This window comes from Populus trichocarpa, chromosome 10 (assembly GCF_000002775.5).
Source record: "Populus trichocarpa isolate Nisqually-1 chromosome 10, P.trichocarpa_v4.1, whole genome shotgun sequence".
Lineage (NCBI taxonomy): Eukaryota > Viridiplantae > Streptophyta > Magnoliopsida > Malpighiales > Salicaceae > Populus > Populus trichocarpa.
This window is the reverse complement of record NC_037294.2, coordinates 17,178,132-17,197,736: the sequence shown is the minus strand read 5'-3', so window position 1 is coordinate 17,197,736 and position 19,605 is coordinate 17,178,132. Positions and strand designations below refer to the sequence as shown.

Below are 19,605 nucleotides of genomic sequence, written 5' to 3'. Positions count from 1 at the left end.
ATGAGAAGGTTCAGTGTTGCATGGTGGGCTTAATTGCTCGTTCCCATTGACTGTCCAAGCTCTCGCTTCAAGGGATTATGCAGAGGAAGTGAAAGGGGCATTGCAGATGCTTTAATGCTTCTCCTTTCCGGGACCTCCATCGTGGTCTCACTTATTTTGACAGTATTTATTGTGTTTAACACTAAAAACAGAGAGATAGAGCAGAGTCATGAAGTTGATGGGCGTGGAATGGAGGATTGTTGAATAAATATATTAACCACCCACCATAAGAAACTATAATCTAATTAGAAGCCTGTCCAAATCAACGCATATATCATGAGCTTTTCTTATACATGACTTGATTTGAATACAGATAATCTCTAGCTTTTCTAGGTTTTCAGCTACGTTGATGGCCATCTCAAGCTGGACAGGATACGTTAAATTGGGATAAGAACTTAAGATCGTGGGTGGCGCTATGGGTACACCGTTGGTGACTATTAACCTAACCTTCTCATGGTAAACTCCAAGATTAACCTTCACTCCTCAAGAGAAGAGAAAAAACAGACCGTCGCTTGCGAGGAAAATATTCGCAAGCAAATCAAATCGTTTTGGGGTTTTTCAATTGCAATTAACTTTTTTTTCTTGGAATTATTTTTTTCACAAATAATTAAAAACGTTGAATATACTGTTCAGTTACAGGCTGGAACAGAGAGGGGGAAAAGAGAAGAAATTAACATTTTCACTTTTGAGTGAATCATCATCATCTCTCATTTCTTCTCTAGTGCCAATTACAACTCCACTCAGTAAACAACGGTAACCTGACCTGACTAGACGCGCTCCCCAAGCTACACAACAGTTGCCAAACAACAGATGCCCTTTGCAGGCTGCAGCAGTGTGAAGAGGGCTACAGTCTCAAGACTATCTAGAACACGAGTACGATTGGAAACTACCATCCAAACAAGAGTCTAATCTATCAGCAACAACCAGAAAACGCAAGAAACAGCAAAGAAAGAAATGCTATAGTTTTCACATTTCCAAACTTCACTTCAAAATCAGTCCATTACTAACCAGCCTCAGCATAAGCAGTCTCAAGGTGGGCTTGTTCTGCTTCCTGCACCTCCTTCTCCGTCTTCCTTCCTTTCTTGGATTTGTAGTACACGCTCATGAAGGTTCCCACAGCTCCATATTTCTTCCTGGCGTGTTCATAGAGGTCAGCATCAAACATCCTCCAGAATTTCTTCTCATTCAGCTCAGACACTGCATACTGAGGCTGGAAGCCGTGGTTTTCTATCAACCAGTCCTCCATTCTACGAACTGCATCTGCACCTTCAAACACCTCACCCCTCAACACAGGTCCAGGTGAATAATACACCCCAACATCGGTGTACATCTGGGCATAGGATGTGTCTCCCTGTCTGTGCTGATGCTCAAACCCTGGCTCAGGATACACCATAGTTTTCACAGGAAGCTTGAACAACCTGTGCGGACAAAGCCAAATGGGATATACCTGGAAAAATCAACAACAGTCAGGTCAAAGTCTAAGACACTCAACCCTCATGCAGTCATTTTACATCCTCATGCTATTATAGTATTATGTATTACAACATCAAACACCTGCTATGGTCATGTCCTCTCAAATAGTTTCCTTGCCCAGAGCCCACAAGAGTTCCCGACTAAAGCTAGGAGGATACAAAGTTGACTTAATATTTCACTCAAATCAATCATACGAGGAGAATACTTTTAGCATATGCAAGGAAAAGATGGGAAGTAAAAATTATCCAAAAAAAAAAAGAACTGGAGCTGTAAAAAGAAATGGAACAGAGTAGACCAAGGTTACCTCCATCTCACGGTCGACCCATTCTAGGGCATCCCCAACCTTGTAAAGAGGAACAAGCATATCCTGAATGACATGCATCTCATGGTAATAGTTTCTGATTGCTTCACCTTGAGTAGCCTTGAGAAGAGAAACCTTTGGAGGCATCATCCAGCCTAAGAGAAATCTAAACCACCATTGGTCAGCAAATGGAAGTATGAGCTTCCCCTCCCAGTACAAACACCTTGTGTGCCTGTGGTAATATTCTCTGGTTGGAATGTACTCTACAAACTCCCCTTTCTTTAGGGCTGTCTGCGCATGCTGATAGAACCACGGTTTAAACCACCAACCAACATTGTTAATCACATTTCCCTTCTTCTTGGCCTCTTCTTTGGAGGCATATCTCCCTGTCATCATCACACCATCGGTAGAGTTATAAATCATAGTCTCCACAAAGTCTGGAACCTTGCTCGGGTTATCCTGATCTCCATCTCTGGGTGCAAAAGAGTCTATATAGGCCTGTGCAAGTTCTTTCAGATTACCCACCACAGGTTTGTAGGTCAGCCTCATGTATTCCTTAACGGGAATAAGCTTGATCTCAGCAGAGACAAGAAGCCCAAGTGTTCCCTGAGACCAAGGGATGGCATAGAAAAGATCAGAGTATTCATTGTCCTTGGTGGCTCTAACAACCTGGCCATCTGCCAAAACAATCTCATAAGCCACAACAGTGTCAGAGAACAAGCCATAGATGTGAGAGCTTCCTTCAATCCCATAACCATTAATTAGCCCACCAACAGTGAGATCATCAAGTTCTGCAACCACTGCAAGGGAAAGATTCATTGGGACACTCGCCCTGCTAATCTGTCCCATATTTACAAGTGGCTCAACTCTTGCAACCATTCTCTCTCTGTCAATTTCAAGGATATTACGGAAAGATGATAAATCAACTTCAAAGTGCCGAGCCCGTTTATAGTCAACATTCCGCATTCCAACAGCAATCCAGGGTTTACGAGCAGTGCAAACAAGACCATCCTTGGATGGATTCCTCTCTTTGAGGCGTTTCACCACTTTTTTAACATTTTCATCATGTTCCTTCTGACGCTGTTTGTAGGATTTCATCTCTGATTTGACATCCCCAAGGTAAGTGAGAAAGTAAAGGGTGAAGGAGATTGGGAGAACAACAAAAATAACTAAGATCCATCTGAACTGGACAAAATAGTCTACCCACACCTTCTTCCTCTTTGGGCGCAGGGGGGCCTCGAGATCAGACATTGTGCTTCAGGAAGACTCCTTTCACTACACAAAATATATAAACATATAGAAATTGCTTAAATTCACATTCAGGCTCCAGACCTTCAAGATGAATAAAGTAACATCAGTAAGGATTCTGGGACATTAGCAAAGAATAGGCAGCAAAAAAGAGCACTAAAGTTCAACAATTTCTGCATTCCACTTAAAAATAAAATTTGGGAAAGGTATTGATGACAATGCATCAACATCATATACTTCAGGGAACCTTTAACCGCAACTGTTACACACGACAAAATGCATGTAATAATCTAATATGTTGCAGTTTGCACTGAAGAAATGAAAAGGGTTCTTGAGTTAGTCAATAGGATGAATCTGAAATCAATCAGGTCTTTTCCAAAATTACAGTTGTTTAGGGACAATTGCATCTCTTAAGAAACAGTATGTGAACCTTTTGATGCACATATTGAAGCAGAAAATGTTCTTCAAAGAAAGTTATACTACAGAAAGCTGTAGTTAAAAACATTATACAGCACAGTAGTAGGTAGTAATAAGGTCAACGGATGGCATCATGAGCAGAGAAAGATAGTATCTTAATGCACCAGTATCCAAAACATGCAAAGCACAAAGCCTAAACCTTTAGCCCCAGCAAAACATGAGTCAGTGAGAAGCCACAGGGATTTCCATTATGAATCTGCAACAAGTACAATGGGTGAACTAAAAGTGCCAAAGTCTAACCAAGATAAATAAGTATCCCCTGGGTCTGTGGCATACACCAATCCCTCCCATTGGAACAAATACCCTTGGCAGATTATGTTGAAAAGCACATGCTAACTTCGAATGTCAAGAAAAGAGAGATTAACACACAAAAAAAGACATAGGAAAAGCAGTCATTTAATGTAGCATAAAAAAGTTACTTTAGGACCACAAAAGTTCTTTCCAAAACTAAAATGTTCAATTGAATCACAACTACCAGGAAAACTATGATATGTCCTAAAATTTAACAAGCTGATTAGGTGCATATCAATTCTGCAAAAAGATACATACAATGAAGGCATGCAGATGGCCCTGTCTTTACAAAGCCTTAGACAAACTAAAAATAATAGCTAACATTAAGATACCATTGACATGATGCTCAGCTTTATCATCTACCCAACTGAAGGGAACAATAAAAGAGCGACAAAATTGAGTTCACATTAAAATTAAAATACCATTTCAGAGAAAGTTTCCAAAAGGGAAAAAAGAAAAGAAAAGAAGAAGCTCACACTGCAACCTATAGGTTAATTAAAAATAATTGGAAAAAACCCATTTGAGACTGTTCATATCAAATAGGCAAATTGAACTACAACACTATGTTTGTTACGTTTAGGCAAGATCCAACTAACATTAATTGTTAACAAAAATTCATTTGCTGTGTCAAAGCTTGCTGAGTTGATAAATATTCTCGTTAGGCACAAAATTTCAACTATGAAGCTCAACACAATTTTTTTAAAAAAATAGAAATAAAAACCTAATTCGCAGATTTGGGAAAAATTGGAAAGAGAAGAAAATCTCTCGGTTTATTTACTTAACAACCTTTTTCTTAATTATTTTAAAATTGTATGCCACATGGCTGATATTTTCCACCTGGCTATGCTTTAACATAGAAAATGGATTTATGTTTACAATTGAGATAAGTGGTATATATATATATATATAAAATGAGATTAGTTAGGTTGAATTTGCAAAATCATCCGCACATGGTTCAATAGTCTATAATAAATCTCGCATGCAACCTAGATATTGCTAATTATCCTTTTAGATCTACAATGCATTTCCCCACTGTGATCTGCTTAACATTCATAACCTCAATGTACCTCCATTCCCCTTTAAGGAACAACATTCATACCATAGAAAGCACAAGGAGCGACATTATAAAACCAAAATTTAGAAGATCTAAAGCAAATTATCTTCAACTGCGTAACATTAAATATCATATGCTCACTTAGAGACCCGAAAAGCACAGTTCTTTCAGGAAATCAAGATCTTTTTGACAAGATCACAGAACAAAAAAGGAAAGAAAACGTTGATCTGAAATGGAACCCCTGGGTTTTAAAAACACTGCTAAATGTCAGATCCACTAACTATCAGATCGAGTTCAACGGGTATTGCGAATTTCTTCAAGCAAAATGATGACATAGTACAAAAGGCACTTCCAGAAAGCCCAATCTTCTAAAAATGACTCCACCAAAGAAAGACACTTCCACAACTAAAGATGTGACGATTTTTCACATGAAATTAACAAAGTAGTTAACTAACAGGAAATGAGACCTGCAAAAGAGAAATAAGAGATCCGATCTACCCTTAAAATAAAAAGATTTTGGACAGAAACTAAAATTGAGCGCGAGAAAAATAATTAAGGAACAATAACTGTCTAAAAGGTTTAAGTTTCCTTCATCTTCTCTGCAACCAAACAGATTAGTTTAAAGGACACAAAAATTAACAAAGCCCACTTGGATGACACTCGCCAGAAACCAAAAAAACAAAACTTTCTAGTCATTGTGTTTCAGTGAAAAGGAAAAATGTAGCTTTTAACACATCACACGAATCCAATACCTCCCTTTTCCAACGGATTCCATCATTTTCTAAAACATATAGCTAACAAAAACGCTGAAAAGGGACCAAAGAACCAAAAGACTACAAGATTTTAGAGAAGGAGAAAAGAAAAGCTACCTGAAACACAGGAGGCTCGGGAATGGGCAGATGGGGACCGGATTTTAAGCTTAGAAGCTCAAGTGATTAATATAGTGAGTGAAGTTCACTGGCGACTGGTGAGTAGAAACAGGGTGATAATTTCTTTAGTAAAATACAAAAAATAATAATAAAATAGTATTTTCCTTTTCTTAAAAAAGAAATACTAAAGAGAAAGAAACAAGAAAAATGAAGATATCGAAGACAGATCACAAAAACAACCCGAAGAGATTCGCTGGCTGTCACGTTGGACTCGCCACCATGTGACGACCGTGACAGCTATTTTTTTTAGAGTTCTTTGTTGCGAACATGCACTAATGAAGCATTAACCCCCCAAAAAATTTAATATTTAATCTTGCACTTGCTTTATAAATACTTTAAAGGAAAAGGATAGCCAGGAAAAGATGATTTGATGTGACCCATTATGCTGCTAGGTTCATTTAATTAAATGATGGTGATTTTATTTGATATGATGCAAATGGAGAGGGAGGTGGACCTACCAATATAAAAAAGTGAAATTCGAGAAGGAATTAGACTGACATAGATGCGCACTTTGCATCATCTCCGTAAATATTGTTTTTAAAAATATTTTATATCTTAAAATAATTATTTTTCATATTAATATATTAAAATAATATGATAATATAAAAAATATTTTTTTAAGTATAATTAGACCGTAAAAACAAATACTTTCTTAAATATGGTAATAAAATCTTCGGCATTTATCACACATATTATTTCCAGTTTTTTTTATTTTAAAAAAAAAAACTATTTAAAAAATAAAACAAACTTTATTCCTATACAGTAATAATTGTTTTGTTTTTTTACAAACTCTACACTACATTTATAAATTTTCTATTTTTATACAAACTCTACAATTAAAAATAGTACTTGTAGAGTTTATATAAGAATACAGTAAGTACTTAAGTTTAATTTATTTTTAAAATTTAAATTTTAAAATAGATTTCAAATATATTTTTTTAAGAGAATGACAGATGATATCTATAGTTGTGGGTCACAAATGAGTCTAAACTATGCTATTAAATTTTAAATTTTGAATTATGTTATTTCTTTTAAAAAAAAAGTTTTACTATTATGCGACTTGGAAAAAAAAATTTCTCTCCACATTTGAAATTCTGATATGATTTTTCGATAAAAATAGTTACCTTTTGAGAATTGAATTGATGATTTCGATTCTGATATTCATTTTCTTTTTCATGCGGTTGCTCTATATAGAGAAACGTGTTCCCAGATATAGGCACGGCCCTGACTTGTGGGCGTGTTATGTATAGTTAAAGTATTTATTTTTTATTTTTTATTTGAAAATATATTGAAATAATATTTTATTTTGTTTATTAAAATTTATTTTTATATAAATATATTAAAACAATAAAAAATATTTTAAATATATATATATATATATATATATATATATTTACATATAATATTTTAACCGTGATATTAAACACTCCTATAGTATTCCACATAATATAATATTACTAAGAAAAAGGACAGTAAATATTCTTCAGTACGATAAAATGAAGAAAAAAACAGTAAAAAAAAAATGTTTGAAAGTGTGATTACAGTTGTTTTTTAAAGTGTTTTTCATGCTGAAATATATTTAAAATAATATTTTTATTTTTAAAAAATAATTATTAAAATCAACCCATCAAAATGATCTAAAATATATAAAATAAAATTAATTTTTAATAAAAAATTAAATTTTTATGAAACATGATTTTCACCGCGTTTCTAAACGGTGCCAAACTTAAAAATAGGTTCAGGATCGCCTGTCAAAATTGCCTATAGCTTGCAAATTTCTTCCTTGATTACCGGTTTCATAAATTGCAACCTTTCTCGTAAATGGCATTGTGATAAGCACTGCATGTAATCGAAGTGGAAACGCAAAAAAAAAAGAAGAAGAAGAGACTTTTCAATGTAAAAGGAGAAAATCATTGTGTCTAAGTGAAATATAATATCATTAGAATTTCGTTTTGATATAAATAAATAACATGTCAATAAATTGTAATTTAATAGACACGCTTGCTTCCTTTATTAAAAAACGGAGGGAAAAATAGATTGAAAGTGCATTATCAATCAAAATTTTCCTTTTCAACTTGTTATTTTTTTATATAAAAACTTCCAAAAATAAATTCAAAACTATGACATAAATAATCATCTGAACTATCTAGTAGGTGGCTCAGCAATAAGAGTTTGAGACTAAAAGGTTTGCTCTTTCTGTGGTCTCAAGTTTGAACCTTATGGTTGCTAATATGATGGTCACTAGAGGCTTACATGGTCATTAACTTCAGGGTCCATAGAATTAATTGAGATGCGCGCAAGATGACCCGAACATTCACGTTAATAATAATAAAAAAAACTATGGCATGGAGATAAATAGTATTATAGTTCTATATATATATTAAAAAAAATCAATATATAACATCTTAAAAAATTATCCCACGTTACTGGAAAAGGCAAAGCTCAATCTTATTCAATGTTGTTTGATAATAAATTTTTATTCTCGTCAAGAATATCAAATGATTATTTTTTTGCATGTGAAATTATTTGGGATGGTGGGTTAAGTAGAGAATTAAATTAATTTCCTTATTGTTTTTATAAATATCTTAAAACCATTCTAAAAATGAACGATTGAAAAGAAATTCCTTCCTCGCACCCTCTAAGTTATTGTGTTGAATCTTGAATCTCCAAGCAGATAATATATGAAAAGCAATTACATTAACTTAATTAGAGTCAAATCAAGTAATAATACTATGATAAAAAAAAGTAATTAATGGCAAATCTTTTGTTAGAAACAAGGGGCCGACCATGTTTACGGTACAATTGTAATTATATTATTTTTTATTCTTGATATAATATACGTTAATTAGGAAGTTCTGCTTTAAAAAAAAATACTTAGATTGTTACAATTAATAAAAGGAAAAACCAATTATAAAAAAGGAAAACAAAATTTTCTAACCAATTCCTTAACTAGAGGACCCCCTTTCTTTTTATAGTCACTGTCTTGATTCAACGATCCCAGTTCCATTCCTTCTAATATTACAAAAAAACATAGAGAGGGGTTACTGCTGCCATTTTTAACTTCTTTTTTTTCTGAGAAGTTGTCCCAAGAACTGTAAATGTAATTATCAATTCTTCAACAATGACTTCTCTTCATCTTATTCAATTTCTCAACGCAAAAATTCACATCAATCACAAAATTGTTTTTTTTTTTATTATTAACATGGATGTCTGGATCAGGTTGTGCGTACTTCGACCAATCCCACGGGTCCTAAAATTTACGACCGCGTAAGTTTCCAGTGGCCATCATATTAACAATCATAGGGCTCGAACCTGAGACCACAGGAAAAGCAAACCCCTTGATCCCAGATTTTTACTATTGGATCACCTATAAAATTGTTTTTATTGTAGGTGGTTGGAGAGGTAGCGTGTACCCGTGACAGTGGAATGATTTTTATTTTATTTTGAGTATTTGAAGTTATGGTAGTTGTTATTTTTAAAAATATTTTTTTTGTTAAAATAATATTTTTTATTTTTTAAAAATTATTTTTAATATGAATATATTAAAAAAATAAAAAAATAATCTTAAATAAAAAGATTTCAAAATTTAACAAACCCCCGCTTGAAACTTTAATGAAAAACGGCGGCCTTGACTTTGCAATCAATTTTTTTAAAAGGACAGAGCGCCTTGTCTTCTCGGGCCATGCGCGTTCCTCTGGGACATTGTTTATTATTGTTTTGTTAAGGAGCACATGTCTTTTTGAAAAAAAAGAAAAAGAAAAAAAAAAAACAAGGCGTTATTTGCTGGGTTTGAAAGATGGGGTTATGATAAAGGTGTTGTTGGTTTTTTTTTTGATGTATTTATATAAAAAATATTTTTATTTTATTTTAATAAGGTGTGATTTTTATTTTAAAAAGATTGTACCATTAAAAAAAATCAACCATATCTTTAAATCAAACACAAAATAAACTTAGATTCCTGTCATCATAATTTGGTTGGCTAAAACCTATTTTTTCAATGTTTTGTACCGAAAACAATTCAGAAAATCAGTTTAAAAATGCAAAGTCAACTCAAAACCTAAAAATTCATAATGCTAGATTTAATTTTTCAGGTTATATTAAAGTTAAAAAACACTCGAATAGAACTTTTTTTATTAAAATGAATTATTTAAATCCAAAATCATTTTTTTTTGTTTTGACACCAATAAAAAAAAAATTAATTGAAATTTAGTGATTATCTCTCTCATCTCACAAACCAAGAACTCAAAAAAAATAAAGTTGTGGGCTTAAAGTAAAATTTTTTAAAAAATAAGGAATGAAAACATATTAACTCAAGAGTTGGAGGACAAAAGTTAACTTTTCTCACCGAGTGTTACACCTAATTTCGTGGAGTTTTCTACTTTGATCCCTTTCTTTTATTTTTTTTATATTCTTGATGAATTTTGACATATTTGGCATTAATTTATGCATAGAATAGTGCAATTGAAAAACAAAATTTTAAGGACGAGAAACAAAACGGTGCTGTATTATTTTACCAATGCGTATCATATAATATAATAACTCGAGATACAGATTATTTTTCTATTTAAAGTGTTGTTCCTTTTTACGTTCTATGTTATAGCATATTCCTGTAGATTTAACTATTTTGCAATTTTGCGCTATGTTGCGGGAAAAAAAAAGGTCAGATATTAATAAATTATTTGATATTATTATTAAATTTATAAATATAATTTTTTTTATTTTTTTATATGATTGTAATATTTCTTGATTACAATCAATTATTCTTTAAAAAAATATTTTATGATTTTCAAAGCAAGTTAATAAAAAATATTAAAATAATATGTTGATGTTGTATACTTGATTTGAAGATGAAAAAAAAAAAACACAATAAACATAATAAAATCATATTCAAAATCTATTTAAAAGTTATAAAAATAAAATAAATAATTTTAATCGAATTTCCATGAATAATTAATTATTTGTGTTTTTTTTTATACCAAGTACATAACAATTGAAATTAAATTAATATTCAAATGAAAAATTATAATAACATTTAATAACCAAACTAAAGAATAAGTGAATATTGTAAATATTACCAAATTATAATAATATTTCCATGTGTGTGGCCTTGTACATCAATTATTGTTGTAGATAAATATGTTAGGTTAAATTGAATATGGGAACAATCACCCAGCAGAGTTTCTTCCACCGTTAGATTTTGGAAGACAGATTTTTTCATTTATTAAAAAAAAAGAATCGGGTCTCTTTTAGGTCACAGCAAGTCAGCAAGTCTAATGTTAATCTGGATAGATAAATATTATTCTATGAAAAAAAGAAAAGAAAAGAGAAGAGAGAAATACATCAAAGGTCAGGTCTAATGTCAGGACCGCCAGTAGTAGGCTAGGCGTGCACGCGGTCCCGTACCAATACTGCTCTGGGCAACAGCTGCTGGTACCGATACTGCTTCAGCCTCGTTCGGATGAAAGTTCGGAATTTCAACATCCTTAAATGAAGGATTGAGGATCTCGCTTCTGTAGCATGCGAAGGATGAAGATTGAAAGATAAGAATCAAGAACAAAAGTATATGAAGACTGTATTGTTTTGCCTTGTTACAAGAACAAGATTACATTTTGCCCAGCTCCTTCATTGGATCCTTTACTGTTCAAGAGATTCCCCAGTTTTTTTGGCAGAAGAGATAACGTGCCTGACTTTTTGTCAATGAAAAAATCAACGTACGACCCCGTAAAATGATGGCAATGGATCGGAAGGATGTGTGAATAGCCATTTATTTCCTTTCGAGAAACTTTACAAGGAGTTATCAATGCTCGGTGCCAAAATGTTCTTATCAATGCTTTTGTCGTCGAACATTTATCGTTTGCTTGTGGCTTGGAAGGGGCAGAGTAGAGTCATAATGACATGTTGTTTCTCGAGAAGAAAAATTGCAATCAACACCAAGTTTGCACTTATAAACTATAATTGTCCTTTTGATTCCCTCTTCGTGTTACAATTCTTGTACAGTTTTTATATATATAGGATGCTATTTTTATAAATTGTTTTTTATTTAAAAATATATTAAAATAAAATATATTTTTTATTTTTATAAAGTAGTTTTTATTTGATTTGATTTGGTTTAATTATTTTATCTAACAAACCAGAATGACCAAAGTTTTGTAAAGTATTTTTTAACGGGCTTTTATAAAAATATCAATTTTAATCATAATTTCAAATACAACTCGGCAGGATACAACAATCCTTTCAATAACAAACTAGTCAAATTTGATAGTAACGGTAACTAAATTTATTAATCCTATAGATTCTTACTCTTCAAGAACTCCAGGGCATTTAGAAATTGAAGGAAAAAACATAACAAGAATCCAGAAATACTGGATAAAATGTAGAAAAAAAAACTAAAAATTACAGGTGTATCGATAAATTCTAGAATTTACATATTCGGGAAAAATGCACTAGAAGTTCTAGATATTATATTATAATATCCCTTTCAGTGGAACAATATCTTACATATGATAATTTTTATTTTGTATAGATGTTCAACTAGTTATGTTTTGAGTTTATTTTTTAATAATTATAAATTTAAGTTTTTTTAAAGCCACTAAAAACTTATATAATCATTAATTTTAAGGCCTATAAATTATTTTGAATATCCACATTAATAATAATAAAAAATCATACAACAGATACAACAGATTCGATGAATTATTAAAGACTGGAGATGCTAGAGAAGAGGGATACTGAGATCCTTTGTTTTTTACTAGACGAATATATCTACAAGTTATACAGCTTATGTAAGCACAAAATCAGAGTTCCATTGGCCATAAACGCCATCTAGACATGGAAGCATTGAGAGGATTCTGAACACTGTCCTGAAAGCCATCATTTGACCACCAGATTATGATGCTGACGACTCTTATATACTAACACATGCGCTATACTCGTCAATTATTTCTTTTTAAAATAATATTTAATAATTATTAAAACATCAAATTGAACTCGATTATAATAGACAAACCATAAAAATACAAAAATCAAATTGACCTCCTATGTTACTTTTTTTTTTATTTTAAAGGTAATTTAATCATTTAATTACTATTGAAAAAACTGAAAAGATGAAAAAATCTCTTAACACAAGTTTAAGATTTTTTTGCTTTTAAAACCATTTAAATCATTTTGTCCAAATTAACTTCACAATGATTAAATCATACCACTGATAATAGATTTATTGATTTTATTTCATAATGACTAGGTAGTCTCTACAATGTTCTAAGTAATAGTGATTTGTTAAATTTTTTTTTAATTTAAATATTATTGAAAAGCCCAGGATGACACTTTACAAGCAAGTGGTTTACACCTGTTTAGAAATATAGTTGTGGTTGTTTTTTTTAAAAAATTTTGTACCGAAATATATCAAAATAATATTTTTTTATTTTTTAAAAATTATTTTTGAAATTAATATATTAAAATGATTTAAAAATACTAAAAACATATTAATTTGAAATAAATAAAAAACTAATTTTTTTTAAATTTTTTTAAAAATATTTTTAAAACGTTACTCATGCCTGTTGTTGATGAATGCATAAAGAAAGAAGCATTCATTGACCGATTGAGTTTGTTTGACTTTGACATTATCTTATCTGCCGTCTGTCTTCTAAGTTGCACTTGCTGAGGGACCTGTCTATACTGTATCCATTCCTCTTTTCGTTTTACTTTCGTTCTTAACAAGCAAAGAAGAGTGGAAATGGCTGTGAAGATTACTGCAGATTTGAGGTTCCCAGAGGTGGGGCTACCTTCTTCGCCATTTAGTGGTCAAAGGAGGTTGAACGCAAATTCAAAGGGCGGTAAAGTTTCTGTGATTAGAGCAATCCAAAGCCAAGAGGAAGCAGCAGCTGCAGGTCCTACTTCCACTCGATATCAGGCTAGACGAACGAGACGGCCCCAGAATATAGAAGGAGACTTCTTTGTAGGTAATTTAACAACAGTTTCTCCCCCTCTCGTTTCTTTTTTATAGCAAAATAAACATTTTCAGACCAACTCAGTGTTTGAGTCAATATAGTTTATTTACTTTCTTCTTTGTTTTGCAGATCACACATGCATAGATTGTGATACCTGCCGTTGGATGGCTCCAGTAATCTCTCTAATTGGTTTTTCTTTTCTAGTCCAACTCCAGTCTTTAGATTTTTAGTACCTTTGTTTTACTGGATTAATATTAATCAGGATGGCTTTACATGTTCCATTCAATCTAATGTATCAATGAACTTCACTCATGCGTCTCAACGAAATGAAATTGATATCTCTAACGTTGAAGATTTTGACAGCAAGGTGTTGTGTTAATACATATAATTTTTTTTTATCGTCCAAGCAGCAAGTCTTCACACGAATTGGTGAGATGTCTGCAGTTTTTAAGCAGCCTACTTCTGGGGAGGAACGCCTCAAAGCTCTTCAGGTGCTTTTACAATTTGATTCTTTTGTTTCTGTTTTAGCTAACCCCTGTAGGTCATTTTTCTCGCAGACAACTATTTCCACCGGCCTCTGAATCTATATATATAGCAAATAAGTAGGAAACATTTACAGTGCTAAGCAGAGTAGAAAATAGTCTTCCAAAGTATTGAACCTCAAATCTGATTTAGTTTGTAAGGTGTTGGAAACTGACACCCCTCCCCTCCCCCATCCATAGTTGACTAGTTTGGGAAGCAATTCTCTGCCTTGATTGTTCAAGGAACTATTTTATGATCTTTAAGAGTTCTCTTCTAGGAGAGTTATAAAAAGTTAGTGGGTGCATATGGATTGGCCGCCTTTGGATGTCCACTGGAGTGTGGTTGGGGCACTCTCTTCGTCAAGAAGGGAGAAATGCAAAAGCTTACAAAAATGGATTCTTCTTGTAGGAGAGTCTGGAAAGGGGGACTTTTAAGACTTCAAAGTGAAAATGGTTTTATCGTTATTAATGATCTGGAGTAGAAGTTGTCAACTTTTCGGACCATGTTTTCATCCACATCAATTATACAGTCAATTAAAATCTACATGGAGAATGCGAAGAGTAAGATATGCTTATCTGAATAAGTTGGATGCATTTGAAGATGACTTCTATTTATTTTCTGGATTTTCTGGTGCATTTTTAAGCCAGCAGTTTACTTACCTTGCCAAGTTTGTTCCTTTTTTTTCCTCTAATATTCTGCCCCCAATTTTTGTGTGTAGCATGAAAGTGTTTTTGAAACATAATGTGTTTCAATTGTATCAGCCTAACTGTTGACCTTAAAATGCTTACATCTTCAGGCCTTACTCTCTTGTCCAACAAGTTCAATCCATACTGAGAAACCTGCTTCAGATATTCTTCAAGCTCAGAAAACATTCCCAACACCAATTGATCAGCAGAGAATTCCGGTAGCTTTTCTTCCGCATTCATATTTTGTACATGTATACTATTACTTGCTAATTCAAAAATGTCAGCTAAGCATCCCTGTCAGGTCCTGGTTCTATCATGAAAAGCACCCTGCACTAGTCTTTGTACCAATTGTTCCAATCAAGTTGCATATCATATTGATTTTCATTGTATTGATCCATATATGCATTCAAGCAAAACCTGTTTTCATTTCTTTTCTTCGTCTTGGAAATAACCTGGTGAAAATGCGTGATTGCTGAAAGTAATTATCCTCATATACTGTTGCAAACTGGTGACAAAATTGATCATCAACGAGATGATCTCTGTTTGTAGAATACGCTGCAATTGCAGCTGGACTAGCAGTATAATATTATTATATAGTGTATTTCCTCATAAGCCTAAGGTATGAGGCCAGGAGTCAACCCAAGTAAGTCTGGGAAAGATTTAAGGAATTGTGATTATCTGTCTACATTCCTTTTCTTCTGTGTCCCTGTTGCAGCACTTTGATTACAGTTCATACAAGCAGATCATGCTCAGACATCATTCATTCCATGCCATGACTTTTAAATTCTGCTTGGCTGACATTCAAACCTGTTAATGCATCCTTTCTTGCTTGCTTCTCCAATTCCAAAAAACTCCGTGCTTTATCTTCAAAGGCTTCCAAAAAACTCTGTGCTTTATCTTAAAAGGCTGTGGAATGCTTTCAGGGTGTGTACCACTGTGGATATCATTCAGAGAAATCTTATGGAGCAGCTTCCTTCTTGATTGTCCATCCTGAAGGAAATATAATTATAGACAGGTAACATTATACATCGGTGCACAGTGCTCTCTACACTTTGAGACACCTTAAGGTCCCTGAACCACCATGTTTAGTCTAATATATGAGATTTGTCTGACATATTTTATTTTACATTGTTATGCAGTCCTAGATATACAGAGAGACTGGCTCGTAACATTGAGATGCTGGGTGGAGCACGTTACATGTTTCTTACCCATGAGTACGATGAAATAAACTCATCCCATCATTTTTTCCAGAGCTGTTGCAAACTATACTGAATTATGTTTTGTTGATCAGGGATGATGTTGCAGATCATAGGAAGTGGTCAGAGAGGTTAAGCTGTGACAGAATTCTGCACTCAGTAGATGTACCTCATTACTTTTGCTCCTCTTTCTGATGCGCCTTTTATTTTTATGTGTTCATTGTCATTTCCTACATCTTGCTACAGTATAATTATCCACAAGGAATCGTAATTATTTATATAGTACCTCTTTTTTAGTGGATGAATAACGCATGGCTTGTCATAAGTATCATTACAAGGTACCTTTAGAATCTTTGAGGTAGTGTCTCCCTGCCATATCTGACATGGCTGATGTAGAAAGTAATTCATCGCATGCTCAAACAGTCTGATGGCTTGAACAATGCTAGCAATCTTAAAATATCTCACTGCATCTGTTCTCTCTATCACTAACCATCAGCCAAGGAGGAATTCAATAGTTTGCATGTCTGGTTTATATATGACAAAATGGTAGCTTAACATAGCCACTGAGGCACTAATGATTATTCTCAAGAAAGTTGTGACTAACGCTATTAATATTAAGGTGACTTTAAAGCTTACAGGCAGCTATGCATATTTATCTTGCAGGTTGACAACTCTACTGCTGATGTTGAAACAAAGCTACAGGGTACTGGTCCATGGAACCTTGGAAGGGACGTCCAGCTTATACATACTCCAGGCCACACAGAAGTGAGTTGCTGGATCTCATGCTTATTGTTTTTTTTTCAATTCATACCCTGCTTGGTTAAAGGTTTGTGGTGGGAAGAGAGAGTATGCAGAAAGATTGTTTTTCCCCAGAATCTATTAGAACCTTCTTTCAAAAATGAGAAGCAGTGGAAGGAAAGAAAAGAGATCGCTTCTTTTCCTTCTGGTAAAAAAGTTTTATTATCCTTCTTCCTTTCCTTAATGAAAAGAAAGCAAAATGTACATCATTCCCCTTTCCCTTCTTTTTTCCTCGAATATTTTTTCCTCATCTCACTTGCTGCTCCCTCATAGTCTTGTTGATATCTTACACAGTCAGTTTTTTTTTTTTTGAAAAACAATTCTCTGAAAAATAGGTTGTACCTCTGTAGCAATTACTTCTTGTTCACTTAGCAGCCCTTTTAGCATGTTACTCACTGACATCAATGACAATGACTTTATCTCATGGTTGGTTCAGGGATCAATCTGCTTATTCTACAAGCCACTGAAGATATTATTCACTGGAGACCATCTACTGATGACAGAAACAGGGCTGAGCATTTGCGAGAGATACAATAAATGTTCAGGTAGTTAAATTCAATAATCCAAATGAGAAGGAAAAACTGCTATTGCTGCTATGTTATTTTATTTCGCCCATTTAAAAAAAAAACCCGCAGAAGTACAAAATAATGATACTGACATAGTGTAATAGTGCCCTGAGTGGAATCAATATTTTGGAAAGAACTTTGTCACTGGAGAAGAGTACAGTTTTTTTTCATAAGTATAAATATTCACGAGGACTCTATCGCGGCCAAGGAGATCATTCTTTGAACTCAATAAGTTTATAATAGGTTCTATCTGAAAAATCACCTTTTGTTATCATGCATCATTTCCATGGTTTAATTTGTGTGGACTTATAATATTATTTTGGCAGTTCCAATGCAAATAGATAGCGTCCTCAAGCTGCTAGAAATAGACTTCAACTGGATCATACCAGGTAGGTTTTGTTTTCTTTTCATTTTTACCAATTTTGATGCAAAAGCCTTCTCGCATTTTGCCAATTTGGAATAGTTCAAGTATCATATTCTCATACTTCATATCCAGCTAATGTTTCAATGGCTCTTCCCTGGTGGTTTACGTTGTTGCTTTGAAACCTGATAAACATGCTAAGAATATACAGACTAACCTCATGAATGGTTTCTGTTCATGATTAAAGTGTACTCTTTTCTGTTTATCTCTGATGAAGATTTACTCTTAACATTTATGTATGACATTGATGATCGACTAACCTAAGCAGTGGATGCTTGCTTGTGGACTATTGGTTGCATTTTAAGCGTGCCTTCAAGTCGATAGCTTTTTTATACTCTAATGTCGTAAATTAAAGTCTCTTTGTTCAACTAGATTTTGCACTGTCTACTCTAATCTCGTAGTGGTTCAAACTCCAACATTAATCTGCAGGTCACGGGAGGAGAGTTGAATTCAAGGATCGTGAGGAGAAAGATTCAATTCTGAAAGCCTTTGTGGAGGAGAATTACAGTCAGTGTAGGTGAATAACATAAACCTGTACGGGGAGTATGCCACGCTGGAATATATATATATATATATATATATATACAGGCACTGGCAATTTACATGCAGCTAGCATACAGCAGTGGTGAACATAGATATACACAGATTTGAGTGATAATATTTCCATATTTGAAATGCTGTTGTATTGCACCACCAGCAGGAGTTTGCTTGTATCTGAATGGAGATGAATGCAACCTTTTCATGGTTATCTTACCGTGAAATTGCTGTTAATTAACGATAACTAGTACTATGGTGTTATTGTTGGTGATTTTTATTAAATTTTTCTTCTTGTGATTCTTTAAATAGAATTTTGATGCGTCTCTATTTTTTTTTTGTCTCTTCTCCTTGTTGATGATGTTGTAATTAATTTTTTTTTTCTTCTCATTGTATATAATATATGTTGGTCCATTGATTTTATATTTTGCAAATACCGCGTTTACCGCCAGCAATGTGTTAAGATGTCACGAATCTTATTCGTGACGTGTACTTTTGTCAATTTTTGAGAACATGTAAAGACCTCGTTCCCAGACTGACAACATCCTGATTGCCTGAACATATTACTCAGCAAATCCTCTCATTCCTCCCCATGTTAGAATCATGCAAGATACAGGTGGTTTCACTGGTTTGTATCAGTGTCTTGTTCAAGACACGGCATCGTTTTTGGACTTCAGCCCCCCGTGGGACTTTTCGCGGCCCTCGTTTCAACTTGAAATGGTCGGCTTTCCAAGGACCCAAGGTGGAGTCAATGACAAGACAGAAATTTCCCTCAATTTTGTGTACAATTCTTTGCTTAGACACTGCCTTCAGCGGTTAGCTTTCAGAGGCTCAAACTATCTGTGGAGTTCTCTATAGAACTGGGAGTTTGATCTCGGTTGTGAATGCCCGATTACCACTATAGTTTGCCGGAAGCCATCTTCACTGCGAACGCATTATCTGTGTTTTAAGGATAAATGCTTCCTCAAGCTGCCCCTCCCGAGGTAGGCCATAATATGGCTCTCTCTAAGAGAGATTTGTCTCCGCTGCATTAAGGGTGGTGATGATATTACGAGTGTCGTCTCTTGCTGCCTTTCCATCGAGAAATTTATTAGAAACTGGTGTTCACAAAATAAAAATCGACA

General features: G+C 33.7%; 2 protein-coding genes across 3 annotated transcripts; one reads left to right on the top strand and one right to left on the bottom strand.

Annotated features, from left to right (window-relative positions):
* Nucleotides 1-715: 715 nt before the first annotated feature.
* LOC7481591 (delta(24)-sterol reductase) lies at nucleotides 716-6,074 on the bottom strand. 2 transcript variants are annotated; one of them, XM_002315020.4, is made up of 3 exons: nucleotides 5,753-6,074; nucleotides 1,817-3,088; nucleotides 716-1,486 (listed from the first exon to the last, which is right to left on the bottom strand). In XM_002315020.4, exons 2-3 carry the CDS (start codon nucleotides 3,062-3,064, stop codon nucleotides 1,043-1,045), a joined length of 1,692 nt encoding a protein of 563 aa, XP_002315056.1. In that variant the 5' UTR covers nucleotides 3,065-3,088; nucleotides 5,753-6,074; the 3' UTR covers nucleotides 716-1,042. The 2 variants fall into 2 exon arrangements, with proteins under 2 accessions (XP_002315056.1, XP_024467051.1); XM_024611283.2 differs by having other exon boundaries at nucleotides 1,817-3,145; nucleotides 5,753-6,045.
* Nucleotides 6,075-13,442: 7,368 nt separating this feature from the next.
* On the top strand, nucleotides 13,443-18,766 carry LOC7492942 (uncharacterized). Its single transcript, XM_002316106.4, has 11 exons — nucleotides 13,443-13,770; nucleotides 13,888-13,931; nucleotides 14,169-14,249; nucleotides 15,077-15,184; nucleotides 15,890-15,981; nucleotides 16,106-16,180; nucleotides 16,258-16,327; nucleotides 16,826-16,927; nucleotides 17,397-17,505; nucleotides 17,853-17,915; nucleotides 18,377-18,766. Exons 1-11 carry the CDS (start codon nucleotides 13,545-13,547, stop codon nucleotides 18,466-18,468), a joined length of 1,062 nt encoding a protein of 353 aa, XP_002316142.1. The 5' UTR covers nucleotides 13,443-13,544; the 3' UTR covers nucleotides 18,469-18,766.
* The last annotated feature ends 839 nt before the right edge of the window (nucleotides 18,767-19,605 follow it).

What these genes read in the sequence shown, in the direction of transcription:
- LOC7492942 (XM_002316106.4), top strand. Translation starts at nt 13,545, where the DNA reads ATGGCTGTGAAGATTACTGCAGATTTGAGGTTCCCAGAGGTGGGGCTA. An exon ending in TTGATCAGCAGAGAATTCCG is followed by an intron (nt 15,185 to 15,889) that starts GTAGCTTTTCTT and finishes GAATGCTTTCAG; the next exon opens with GGTGTGTACCACTGTGGATA. An exon ending in CTTCAACTGGATCATACCAG is followed by an intron (nt 17,916 to 18,376) that starts GTAGGTTTTGTT and finishes ATTAATCTGCAG; the next exon opens with GTCACGGGAGGAGAGTTGAA.
- LOC7481591 (XM_002315020.4), bottom strand. Translation starts at nt 3,064, where the DNA reads ATGTCTGATCTCGAGGCCCCCCTGCGCCCAAAGAGGAAGAAGGTGTGG. An exon ending in GGGTCGACCGTGAGATGGAG is followed by an intron (nt 1,487 to 1,816) that starts GTAACCTTGGTC and finishes TGATTTTTCCAG; the next exon opens with GTATATCCCATTTGGCTTTG.